Source organism: Lissotriton helveticus (genome assembly GCF_964261635.1).
Source record: "Lissotriton helveticus chromosome 1_1 unlocalized genomic scaffold, aLisHel1.1 SUPER_1_unloc_85, whole genome shotgun sequence".
Taxonomy (NCBI): Eukaryota; Metazoa; Chordata; class Amphibia; order Caudata; family Salamandridae; genus Lissotriton; species Lissotriton helveticus.
This window is the reverse complement of record NW_027611731.1, coordinates 64,580-78,068: the sequence shown is the minus strand read 5'-3', so window position 1 is coordinate 78,068 and position 13,489 is coordinate 64,580. Positions and strand designations below refer to the sequence as shown.

The following is a 13,489-nucleotide window of genomic DNA, read 5'->3' as shown; positions in this document are numbered from 1 at the left end:
GCCGTGGGGCGTCGGGAGCAAGGGTGTCTTTTCGGGTCAGATCTTCTTACCAGCTCCTGGTCGCGCTCTCGGGGACCCTCCGGATTTAGACTGCAGGTATTGGCTGGAGGCTTGAGTCAGGTCAGGGATCACTGGATTTCAGGTCAGGATTGCTGGGGAGGCCTCCTCATGGTGTTGGCCACTCAAACTCGGACCGTGGGCTTCGATGCAGACTTGCGTATCCTTCCGGTACTGGAGTCAGTTTGGTAAACACTCCGGTGTTCCTCGGGAGACAAAGTCTTTTGTATTGAAGGCAGGCATGTCCTTCACGTTTCTCGAGTTTGCTGGCTGCAGGGCACACCGGGATTTAGCTGGAGCAGGTTCGAGGTCGGGACAGGCCGGTAGGGCTGGGGCCAAGTCAGTGGGCATCCTCCTCTTGTTAGTTTCAGCACTGCTGTTCGGTCCTTCTTCTTCTTTTCTTCTTGTGGTTTCTTGTCTGAGGAGGCAAGGTTGAGGGTGCCACTAAATACTAAATTTAGGGGTCTTACAGGTATGTAAAAGTTTGGGACCAATGGGTCCCTTCCTTTGGGTGGGTACACCCCCTATTAAGCCACCCTCCAGTGGGAGGGTGGCATATGCCTCACTCTGGTTGTCTGGGTCCCCCATCCTCAAGATGGCGGGGACTGGGAGTTGTGCTTCACCTCGCCTCCCCCACCTGAGGGGTGGGGTTGGCAAAGGTTGGCACACCTCTCTTCCTCACTTGTTTTTCTTGCCAGTTCTCCCGCCCAATGTGGGGTCAGAACTGGTGGGGACCAGTTACTGAAAGCAATGTGGGGTCCAGGTCCTGTTCTGTTACCTGAGGGGTGTATCGATCGTGCTCTATAGGTTATGGACTTCAGAGGAAATTTACCACTGTGCTTGACTTGGTTAAATCACTTGGGGCCAGATGTACGACCTGTTTGTGCATGCACAAACGGGTTTGCGAACCCGTTTGCGCATGCACTCTCATTATAAGCAGAACAAACACCGGCAGGCCTGGATCGATACCCCGGTGTTTATAGCTGGCGGTCCGCCCTGTACTGAGGCATGGGAAGCAGCCGCCTCAACTACAAATGCGTTACCTGAACGACAACACGGCTGTACGCCTTGTACACTCGCTGATTCAGGTGCGCGCCATCTCGGTGGCCGGTGACACAAATCCACAGTGGGAAAGCCGCTTGCCTGAACAATTTTTCAAGATTTTGAAATAGGGTAGAAGAACCTTCTCTGATGTTACATTCATCCCACAAATGATTATTGCAATGGCAAATACTGACCACTTCACAATAATGTCTTAGATGAGATATATAGGTGAGTCCAATATGCTTCAAGGTTTGGCCTCTCTTTTTACCTACTCCATACACTCCAATGGTCTGGGGCTCAGTGGCTCAGCTTCTAGGACAGGTGTAGCACTTCTCCCTCTCTCTTACCACACAATATCTCTGGGCTGGGTAGCCCAGATAGTCTCTCATCCATCTCTTCTGGCATTGGAGGGCTGTGGTGAACCTTTCCCTTGCAGGTGCTGTGTTGGGATGCAATCACAGCATGTGGCTCAACCACCCCGGCTGGGTGGGCAGTGCAATGTGCATCTGAGGCTAATGACAGGGGCTCTAGCATTGGCTCTCTTCTGGCCTCCAGCAGTCCTTGGCAGTGGATGGGCCTTACTGTCTCGGCAGGCTCAGTGCCCCCACTCTGGTGAGACACGCTGATGGTTGCGATGGGTCTGTACTCGGTTACAGCATTCTCACAGTCCTCTTCTCCAGGCACGTGTCCTGGCAGCGACTTCACAGCTTCTAGGCATTTCTCGTAGTAGAATGTCAAAGGTCAGAGCAGTGTGGTCCATTCGATACCCTTGGGGTAAGTGCTGGTCAAGCTGCTCAGGTCATGTGGTGGGGGTATCCTGGATAGGGTAGCATAGCTTTGTAGGTTTCATCTTCGGGATGGCAGGGACCGCAGAGGCACAGGATCAAAGGTGCCATGGTCACACCAGCCATGATCACAGAAATACCTCCCCATTCATTCCGAATGGGAATTCATTCATTCATTCCTATGGGCCTAGAGGTCAATTTGCGATTAGCAATTAGCGAATCGCAAATTGAGAAAGCGATTTCAAGTGTGCAGGGGTGTCCTGTTGCACCCCTGAAATCAATCTGTGCACATATGTTGTGCACACACATGCCCTAAGGGCACGGGTGTGCACAACATGAAACTTTTAAAAATGCACAGAAGTGCATTTTTCATAGTTTTCGCAAATTACCATGAGGGTCAACCTCATGGTAATTTTTTCCCCCTAAGTGCGAAATCTCTATTTTTTAAACTTTCAAGCATTGCATTTAAGGAATCGCAAAATGCGATTCCTTAAATGCAATCGCAATTTGAGAATTCGCAAAAATTTGCGAATTCTCAAATTGCGAGGGGCTTCACCCTTCATGCATCCCAAAAGCTGATTTTGTGATCGCAAATGGCCGATTTTTACGATTCGCACCGTTTGCGATTGCAAAAAGCTTTGATGCATGTGCCTGTATGAGCTTTATCTAGCCCTATCCCATCTTATCATATTAGGGGCACCTACTAAATATCTATCTTAAGTTGCTAAGAACAATTTGCACTTTCTCCACTGTATAAGCACTCCGGCACCCTACCAAAGTCCAATGAAAAGCTAGCATATAATGATCATTTGTAAAAGCCTATCCTAAATCCCTTTTTTGGTCAAATGTCATGAATTAGTTTATCTCAACAGCTCTTCGTTATATGGCACTTCATAGCATGCACTTTATGGTGAACTGTCATTTATATTCATAAGCATTGTAGAGATCCCTCAAACATCATGCGTGAAAACATAATTTAGAAAGATTTTATACTTTCTGGCGGATGGCAACGTTATGGCATTCAGAGCACACATACATTTTTTGTTCAATGTGTGTTATCTCAATTTGAGTGAGATCCAATTTTTAGGTTTAAAGCATTTTATTGAGACAATACAAAAACATAAAACACTTGCTGCAAACAACAGGAGCCACGGCACAGCGATTGAAAGCGCGCCCGAGGCGCCGAGTCTCTCCCAATGAAAGGCCCATAAAGGCTAGTCCGTCTTGATGCTTAGAAAGAGACAGCAGTGCAGAAAAAGAACAAACCCCCCACCAAACTCCCCACCACCCCCCTCAACTCCCCCAGAGCCCCCTTCCCCTCCCCCCGACCAGTGCTCCGATCCGTCCCGCCCTTCCCCCTCACTGCCCCCCTCCCCCATACAGGCAAATCTCGTCTATGGACCCTTCAAGAGGCCGATTCAACAGGTGACGTCAATCTCAAGAGGCGAAGATACCTCGGGCAGGTGAGTTCCCTAAATTCAGTGACCAACAGGGAATGAAACGGTTGCCAGAGGTCATTAAACTGTTCCACATCCCCAGCCACTGTGAGCGACAACTTCTCCATTCCCAATACATGCCACAATCTATGCAACCAGCCGGTGATGGATGGGGGCGTGGTGGTGCGCCAATGTATAAGGATATTCTGGACTGCTGAGCCCAGTGCAATAGCGATCTGTCTGCCTCTACGGGATCTCAATGGATACATCAGCCGATTAGGTAGGCCCAGCAATATGTACGCGGGGAGGCGTGGCAGCTCAATGTCAAAGTGTGAATCAATCTAATCTATTACCTCCTTCCAATAAGAATGCAACAGCGGACAATCCCACAGAACGTGTGTAAGGGTGCCTACCTGTCCACATGCCCTCCAACAAGCACCATCAATATTACGGTCCATTTCGTGTAGCCTTTCCGGGGTGTAATACCAGTAGGTGGCCACTTTAGTAAACGTTTCCGTGAGTCCCGTGTGGTATGCCGAGTGTCGGGCCCGATATGAAATCTGGTCCCACTCTTTGTGGCCCAGCGTCCTCCCCAGCTCCCGTTCCCACCGTTCCCTACCCGGATTGTAAAAGTGAGAGGATGGGGGTTGCAAAAACTTATAGAGGTCGGAGATCAGTTTCGCATCAGAGGTATGGGACAAGAGCCACCTCTCATATGGAAGAAGCTTCCTGTCTGCCATCTCCCGCACTCGTGGATGCAACGCCCAGTGGCGGACCTGCAGGTATCGCAGTCTCTCCATCTCCGGCAACGAGTATTCTTGTCTGAAACTCGGAAACGGAATGACTCCCTCCGTGTCGTACACATGAAAGAGTATCCTGCACCCTGCGGACCGCCAGTGCGTGAAGGCCCCCGGCTCCATCCCCGGGGCGAAGTCTGGGTTTTCTACCAAAGGTGTAAGCGGCAAGGGAAAAGTAGTAAGATCGTGGGTGACATTAGTGGCGTCCCACACCTTCAGGGGGACTCGCGTAACAAAGGACGCGTACAAGTTCGCGGGACAGTGAGACCTACGCAAGAAGGGCACCTCCTGCAGAGGCCGGCCAGCAACCGCCTGGTCTTGAAAAAGCCAGTGCTTATCCGATTCCCATCTGCTCCACTCCACAAGGTACCACAGTTGTGCCGCCTGCAAATACTTGCGCAAGTCCGGTATCCCCAGTCCCCCTGCTTATGGGGCCAACGTGGAAAGTGCCCTCTTCAGTCTAGGTTTGCAGCCCTGCCAGATGAAACGCGCAAGGTCTGCCTGCGTTTGCTGAATCCACCCCGGTGGGGGCTGGAGCGGCTGGGCCCGAAACAAATACAGAATTTTCGGCAGCACCGTCATCTTCACCGCGGCTATCCTGCTCAGCCAGGAAAGTGTGCCTCGACTCCAACGTCCCAATTCCTCCCTGATCTTTGTGCCCAAGGCAGTGTAGTTGGCTGTCACCATAGCGGGCAGAGTGGGTGCCAGCAAAATGCCCAGATAAGGCAAGAGATCCGACGACCAATGCATGGGGAAAAGACCCTGTAGTTCGGCTCTTGTAGCAGCAGGCAGCGATACATCCAGGGCCACCGACTTCCCCAGATTCATTTTGAATCCCGCGATCTCCGCAAAGGCGTCCAACTCCGAAATGCAGGCCCGGAGCGCCCTCCTTGGGTCGTCCAGGGTCAATATAACATCGTCTGCGTACAGGCTAACAGTGTGGGTATACCCCCCCATCTGCACTCCCACCGCACTCGGATTCTGGCGTATCCTCTGAGCAAATGGCTCCATATACAGAGCGAAGAGCAGCGGGGACAGCGGACACCCCTGCCTGGTGCCTCTCTCTCTCCCGCACCACTGCCGAAGGAAACTTATAGCAATTAAACACCAAGGAGCGGAATTTCTCCCCAATTCCCACCTTCGTCAGGACCCGTTCCAAGTAAGGCCAATGCACCCGGTCGAATGCCTTCTCCGCATCCACCGCCAGCATCATTTTTTCTCCGGGGATTCGGGAGGCCTTCTCCAGGAAGTGGACAACCCTTTTAGTATTGTCCACCATCTGCCGCCCCGGGATGAAGCCCGCCTCGTCCGAGTCCACCAAACCCGGCAGATGGAGAGCCAACTGGGCCGCAAGCTTGAGATCCACGTTTAGGAGGGAGATCGGCCTGTAGGAGCCGCATTGGGTCCGATCCTTTCCCGGTTTGGGGATGACCGTCAGGGTAGCTTGCAGGAGGTCGGGCGGGATGGCGCCCGGTGCGGAGAACGAGTTGAAAAGACGAGTGAGAATAGGTGCCAGTGTCGTACAGAACGTCTTATAGAAAAGCGACGTATAGCCATCCGGCCCCGGGGCTTTGCCATGCTTGAGTTTGGAGATAGCGGTGATCACCTCCTCAATACGGATGTCCCTTTCCAGGTACTCCACCTGTGAGGGGGCAAGGGAAGGGAGGGTGACCGAATCCAGGTACTCTTCTGTTGCCTGCTCAGACGGGGGGTAAAGATCTGCATAAAACCGACGGAAGGCCTCCGCAATTGAGGCGTCCTCCGTGACCGCCGCCCCGTTGGCATCCGAGATCTCTTTCACCAAGTGTTGCTGGTGCGCCACTCTGAGCTTGTTCGCCAGAAGCCGGCCACATCTGTCCCCCCCGTATAGTACGCATGTCGCAGACGTAGTGCTGCGTACTCCGCCCGGTCCATATCCAGGGCCGACAGGAGTTTCCTCGCTGCCTTGAGTTGCCTCCAGATTCTGGAAGCCCAGGTACGGTGGTGCATATGCTCGAGTTCGCGGACCCGTTGCGTAAGTTCATCCCGTTTGTGCTGCCGTTCCCTGTTCTCCGCCGATGAAATGGCTATAAATTCCCCCCTGAGGACCACCTTCAGGGCAGCCCATTGAGTCGCTAAAGAGGTGTCGGCGTTATCGTTGTGAACCAAATAGTCACGGACGGTGTCCGTGATGTGCTTCACCACTTTTTTTTTGTGTAGCAAGGTGTCCCTGAGGCGCCAGACCCCGCGCGCGGATGACGGCGGTGGTAAGCTAAAAGTGGCTGTGACAGGAGCATGATCCAACAGGGAGATGACCCCCATCTCGGAGGTCGTAGCCAGGGCACAGACCGGTCCCGTAACCAGGAGATGGTCCAATCTCACATATGTTTTATGTGCGTGAGAGTAAAAGGAGTAATCCCTATCGGTGGGGTGAATGCGGCGCCAGAGATCGTGGAGATCCAGGTCCGCCAGCTGGGACTTGCACGTGGCCGAGAGTTCGCCAGTCTGCGGGGCACGGAGCGCAGATCTATCTAAAGCCGCGTCGGAGACCATGTTAAGGTCTCCCCCTATGATGACATATCTGTCTGGAGTGGCTGTAATGTCCACTAAGGCCGAGTTCAAGAACCGTTCCTGGTGCTCATTGGGACTGTACACAGACCCAATGGTAAACACAAGACCCCCAAGCTTAAACCGATACGCTAGCAGCCTCCCTTTCTGCTCTGCAAATTTGTGTAGGATCTCCCCTTTGAAGCGCCTCGCCACCAGTATTGCCACCCCTGCTGTCTTAGTAGTGTTAGAAGAGAAGAATTGTGTCGGGAATTTATGGGAGCGTAGCCTGTGACAGTCGCGGGACATCAAGTGGGTCTCCTGCAGGAGACAGATATCTGCCTGAGTACTTTCTAGTTGGGACAGGACTGCTCTTCTCTTAACCGGATTGTTCAACCACTTAACATTAAGGGTCACCACCTTAAGGGTCGTCAAAGGCATAGGAACAAGTAGGGGCACAGGCAATAGATGTCCGCCCAGACAGGGCGGCGCAGAAGTGTGTAGTACGTGTGAGCCCAGCTAGGGCAGTGTAGACTCGCAAAGAGCACTGGACGACCCCCCCATTCCCTCCCCACCCAACCCCTCCCTCCCACCCCCACCCCCCCTTCACCCCCCCGGCCCCCTCCCTTCCCTGACTCCCCCCCAACCAGCCCCCCACAACCAGAGCAACGAACAAACCCACAGTCGACCCCCTCCCAACTCCTACCCCCCAACCCCCAACAAGCAAAACGAAAAAAAATATCCAACTCAATGCTGCATCAGTTCCCCTGACACCCCCCACCCCCTGCAACAACCCCTCAAACCTCATAGTCCCAGTCCGGTTCCAAGTGGAACAAGGCTGGGGTAAGTTACCGAAGTGGATGTCCAGCCACTACGCCCTCCCCGCCGCCCCCCCTCCCCAGCCCCCGGTGCAGCCATAGAAACAATGCAAGAATGGTGATCTCCCCCCGGAGTCAACTTAGGCCGTGAGTGCTACCTCCCGCACTGCTTTCTCCCTTCCTGCTCTCACCGCGGGTGAGTCGGCCTGGAGGCCCCCTTGAGCCCCGCCTTCTCGGAGCCGGTTGTCAGCCATCCCTCGACATCTTTCTCCTGCAGGGCGATTGCGTTCTCTCTTCTGTCGCCTCAATGCCCAACATGGCACATGTGTCTCGGAGAGAGCGGAGCTGATGCAGGGTCCCATTCCAACAAAAGATGAGGTGGAAGGGATCCCCCACGAGTACGGAGTCTCCTTTTCCCTCAAAAAGTCCGTAGCCACCTTGAACATCCTTCGTTTGGCAAGCGTTATGGCCGACAGGTCTTGAAATTGGGCCACAGGGTACTCCCGAAGTCGTAGCGGCTCACCTTTCCGCGCCTCTCTCAGTATGCGCTCCTTGAGAGCATAGTCTGGCAAGAAGGCCAGAATGTCCGGGGGAGGGGCAGAGGACCCTCTAGCCGTGCCCACCCTGTGGGCTCTGTCAATCCGAATGGGGAAGTCCACCTGTTCTCCCAGGACTTCCCAGAACAGCACCTGCAGGAATCCGGTAACATCCGTGCCCTCTTCTTTTGATGGAACACCCCGGACCCTAATGTTATTCCGCCGGGACTTGTTCTCCAGATCCTCGTTTTGTGCCTGGAGATCTAGCTGTTGATCCTGCAGCCGCAGGACCTCCTGTTGCAGCTGTGAAATTTCCTCATCACTAGAATGTCCGGCGGTCTCCATAGTGGCTACCCGTTCGCCAAGACTGTCCACCTCCCGTCGCACTTCCCTGACCTCTCCAGCCACTTCCTGTTTTAAAGTTTGAAAATCCTCATGCAGCGAATTAAAGAGGGTCTCTAGGAAGGATCTGGTGATGGGATTCTCACTCTCCCCGGTACCCTGCAAGACTCTGGACGTTCCTGGGGACGCACCTCCTCTCTCCCCCTTCTGTTGCCCCCTGCCCAACATCTCAGGGAGGGTCCGCTCGCCCTTCTTCCTTCGCTGCCCTGTCATACTGGTAGTCCGCTATGCCGCAGCCACCTCCCTCTGTAGCACCGTGGCGGTCTCTCTCCTGTTCGTCTACACACCCCCGGGTGTAAGCCGCCCAGATCGTTCTTCACGAGGTATGCCGCTCTAAGTTCCTCCTGGCCCAGGGAATGGTCGCAGCCAGGTCTCGCAGCCACCTCAGGCGGTCAATCCCCACTGATGGTGCTCCACCGTCTCCCTGCTACAGTCCGCCTTCGAGACCGGCGACTCCCAGCGGGCTCCTATTGTGTGCTAGCCCAGTGGGCCCCCTGTGCCCCGCCGCTCAGTCCCTGCGCCCCCGATCTCCTCACTTAACTGGGCTTACCGCCTGGGCTCCACTCCTCACAGGCGCTCTCATGCAGGGCTGATACCTCACAACGGGTCCCAGGTCTGTGTCTGCACCATGGGGGGAATCTTATGCTCCAGTGATCCACTTTCGAGGAGGCCCCCGGCACCAGCAGGTCGGGGTTCTAGCCCTCAGCCCGATCCTCTGCGCCACCCTCCTGACTGTTTCACTCCTTGGGGTTCAGAGATGTCCGTCGCTGCCTCTCCACTACCTCTGCCCCCAGATGCCGTCTAGGCGCGGCCCAATCCAATGATCCGCTGGCCTTCCCGGGGCGAGGGCGCCCCCGGTATTTCAACAGCAGGCCTCAACCCCGGTCTCAGGTAGATTCGCCGCAGCCCGACCGGCCTCCTCTCTCCGTAGGCCTCAGCGCCACGTCTCCCTGGCGCCTCCGCTCCTGGCACAGCAGTTAGCCGCCTCGCCGCACTCCGGGCCAGGCTGGGCCCAGTTGCGCCGCCCACCACGGTCCCTGGTACCTCCAATCCACGACTGGCCTCAGCTGGCGGCGCCCGGCCCAGACCACGGCCCTCCTCCAGGTCCTCCGGGTCGCCTCTGCAATCTGTGCGGCCTCCTCTCCTCCGGGGGCCAGGGGACCCCTGCCGCCTTCTCACCGCCTCCTCCAGCCACCACACGGGGTCAGGCACCACGCAATCTGGGGGACCGCCGTCCCTCCCGCATCTCCGGGCTCCTCCTCCACCTCAGCTGTAGGCCTCAACCCCGGCCTAGAGTAGGCGCACCGCCTCCGGGCCGAAGGAGGCCCCACTCCGGGCCAGGCAGTGCATGCAGGTTCGACTCCGCAAACCCCTGGACAGCCGTCTGGTTATCGCGCCTCACCCCGTGTCCGGCGGGCCCAGCGCCACAGCCTCCGCACTCTTAAGGTGCCTCTAGTGGCCGCACGCTGCCTCCGTATCTTCCGGGCCTGCTCCCACTGCCAGTCCAGCCGCTCCGTGCTCTGGCGTCTCAACTCGCCAAAGCAGCTCGCACAGCTCTGTGGGCGGCACCGTAGCGTCTCCCAGATCTCCGGCCCCCACCTGGATAGCGCGGGGGAGAAACGCGCCAGGGGACAGCAACGGGTAAGCCGGGGCCGAAGGAGCTAGCCGGGAGCACGTCCGCTCACTCCGCCATCTTGGCCACGCCCCCTATTCTCAGACCCAATTTTTAATTAAAGATTTTACAAAATTCGTAGCACTGATACAGTTTTCCCCCAGTGTGTGTCATCTCAAATTGAGTGAGATCGGCTACGATGGAAGCTTTCGGGGCATTCTGGCACTCATACATTTTTCACTGTATGTTTTCTCCTGTGTATAATTAGATTATATTTCTGACTGAATCTTTTCTGGCATTCGGAGCACTGATGAGGTTTTTCCCTAGTGTGGGTTCTCTCATGTTGAGTGAGATGGTTTTTCCCAGTAAAAGTTTTCTGGCATTCAAGGCACTGATAAGGCTTTTCTCCAGTATGTGTTCTTTCATGCTGATTAAGACCGGATTTCTGAATGAACCTTTTCTGGCATTCAGGGCACTGATAAGGCTTTTCCCCAGTATGTGTTCTTTCATGCTGAGTGAGAGTGATTTTCTGACTGAATCTTTTCTGGCATTCAGAGCACTGATAAGGCTTTTCCCCAGTATGTGTTCTTTCATGCTGAGTGAGAGTAATTTTCTGACTGAATCTTTTCTGGCATTCAGAGCACTGATAAGGCTTTTCCCCAGTATGTGTTCTTTCATGGTAAGTAAGACTGATTTTCCGAATGAACCTTTTCTGGCACACAGAGCACTTATAAGGTTTTTCCCCAGTGTGTGTTCTTTCATGCTCAGTAAGACCGGTTTTCTGAATGAAGCTTTTCTGGCATTCAAGGCACTGATAAGGCTTTTCCCCAGTATGTGTTCTTTCATGCTGAGTAAGACCGCTTTTATGACTGAAGCGTTTCTGGCATTCAGGGCACTGATAAGGCTTTTCCCCAGTATGTGTTCTTTCATGGTAAGTAAGACTCATTTTCCGACTGAACCTTTTCTGGCACACAGAGCACTTATAAGGTTTTTCCCCAGTATGATCTTTTTCATGGTCAGCAAGACTGACTTTCTGTCTGAAGCTTTTCTGGCATTTAGAACATCTGTAAGGTTTTTCCCCAGTGTGTGTTCTTTCATGGTGAGTGAGACTAGTTTTATGACTGAAGCCTTTCTGGCACTTGGAGCACTCATAAGGTTTTTTCCCAGTGTGTGTTCTCTCATGTTGATTGAGGATATATTTATGATAGAAGCTTTTTTGGCATTCATAGTACTGATAAGGTTTTTCCACAGTATGTGTTCTTTTGTGGTGAATAAGACAGATTTTCTGAAGGAAGCCTTTTTGACATTCAGAGCACTTATGAGGTTTTTCCCCAGTGAGTGTTCTTTCATGTTTAGTAAGACTGCTTCTCCGATGGAAGCTTTTCTTGCATTCAGAACAAGGATAAGGTTTTTCAAATGTGTATTCTCTCATGCTCAGTGAAATGGGTTTTTTGAGTAAAGGCTTTCTGGCATTCAAAGCACTGTTGAGGTTTTCCCCCAGTGTCTGTTCTCTCCTGGTTTGTGAAACTGCTTTTCTGGATGAAGGTTTTCTGGAATTTAATGCACTGATAATGCTTTTCCCAGCTGTGTGTTGTCTCATTTTGATTGAGATAGGATTGACAACTAAAGCTGTTCTTGAATTCAATACAGTTATAAAATTGTTTTCTGGAGTTAATATCTCCAAGCCTGGTGTTGTCTCACATACATGCCAAGGAGTGCTTATGATGTCACCTCTAGGGCTAGCCTACGTTATCCTATAAACTTTTACTGAGCTGGGCCACAGCACCTATGAGGATGTCTCCAACGTATGCACATGTAGGTTCTCATACAGAATTAAAATCATGTTGAAACTTTAAGATTTACACACGTTTACATATTTAGACTTTTATAAAGAACTGATGAGGCATCTGACGTGTTTAGTGTTAATACATCAGGAAGTTTTTTTCATTCAGGTCAAGGTAGGAAATAGGCTTGTGAATGATAATAGTTTTCACTATCACCAGAAGGTCCCTTTTACCTTCCCTTTTCCCAACGAGACAAACATCATACCAAGAAAGCCCTTCATTGTGAAGGTTCTACGTAGTTATGAAGAGGTCGATGAACCACAGAGAAAGACGTGGATGCGGGTATCTTCTACACTGAATGTTGTGCTCTGCCGTCTTGCTCTGCTGAGGTCTTTGAAAGATCTTTAACAATGACTTTTTATGCACTGCTTTCGTTCTATCATCTTAAATAGGATGGCCCCTTCAAATAAATCTTGTTTCATCATGTTGAGGGGGTTGGTATTTCTAACAAAAGTTCCCACTTTCTGTGCAGGGATAAAATGTTGTGTTGTTGCTTTTATCTTCTCTGCTGCATTCTATCAGTACCATCAGTTTGAAGCTATAATCAAAGTTATTCTCAGGTGCACTGTGTTCAGCTTTAATTACTTTGCATTATTGTATTCATCTCCAAATGTCTCTTTTGAGAGAAAATATTCTTACAAATAGTACGTGCACAGAGCTCTCATTTTACACGTGTTCCTTTCCCATTTCAGAGGCTGTTTAGTGCAAAGAGCTCAAACCTATTAATTATTTTGGGTATTTTCACTTAGGAGCTTTGTTAATGTTCAATGTAGAGTATTGAGTAAGGAAAACAATGTTTTAATTCAGTAGTTTTCAGTACTTGAGAATTTCCAATTGCTCATCACTCCTGGATTCGAGTCATTGTTTCCTAGTTCAAGCTCTGAGACTTCTTCACCTCTTCAGTCATCTGCAGAGTTAAAATCAGATTGTTAATGGACAAAAATTGGCACAGATGAATAACACTAATGAACTCATTTAACGCAAAAAGATAGAATTGTGAGAAGGGAGAATGACAACTATTTGATGTACTTTGTCTAAGAAGTAAAGGGCTTTGTGGTGCTATAGAGATCGGGAACTAGAAAAAACTGTCCACAAGCTTGATGAGAGCTAGCGTTTGAAGAGAAAAAAAGTGCAGCCAGATTCAGAGATCCCTGGCCACTTTCTGTGTCAGGAAAAGTGAGTCCTTGCGTATGCCGGTGCTGAGTCTGGCCTTAGCTGCACTGCCTGCAGGTGAATGACAAGGTGTGTATGCAGAAGAGTGTCTGAACATGACAGCAGTGTGGGTGTGTAGGAAGCTGGCTCTGTATATACCATACCAAAGTGAGGTATAGTGTGCACAGAGTCCAGTGGAACCCCAAAGGTAGGCAGAGGTAAAGGGAGATAGCACTTTACTCTCTATTTGTGGTAGTGTGGGCAAGCAGTAAGGATTTATCAGAGGGTATTGTTAAGCATTTGTTGTACACACTCAATCAGCAAATGATTGCACAAACTCAAAGACTGAAATCAGACCAATTTGCAAAATATTATTTAGTTATGTTTATTTCTTAGAACCAAGCAAGCCTGGCACAGGTAAGTGATTTATACTTTGCAGTAACAATAGGGTTTGGTTTGCAGTTGTTTATATACTTTGGT

General features: G+C 51.7%; 1 protein-coding gene across 1 annotated transcript; it reads right to left on the bottom strand.

Moving 5' to 3' along the window:
* Positions 1-10,045: 10,045 nt before the first annotated feature.
* Positions 10,046-12,448, bottom strand: LOC144806554 (uncharacterized). The gene has a single exon (XM_078672894.1). The coding sequence runs from the start codon at positions 11,611-11,613 to the stop codon at positions 10,240-10,242; it is 1,374 nt and encodes a 457-aa protein (XP_078529020.1). The 5' UTR covers positions 11,614-12,448; the 3' UTR covers positions 10,046-10,239.
* Between the last annotated feature and the right edge of the window lie 1,041 nt (positions 12,449-13,489).

What these genes read in the sequence shown, in the direction of transcription:
- LOC144806554 (XM_078672894.1), bottom strand. Translation starts at nt 11,613, where the DNA reads ATGAGACAACACACAGCTGGGAAAAGCATTATCAGTGCATTAAATTCC.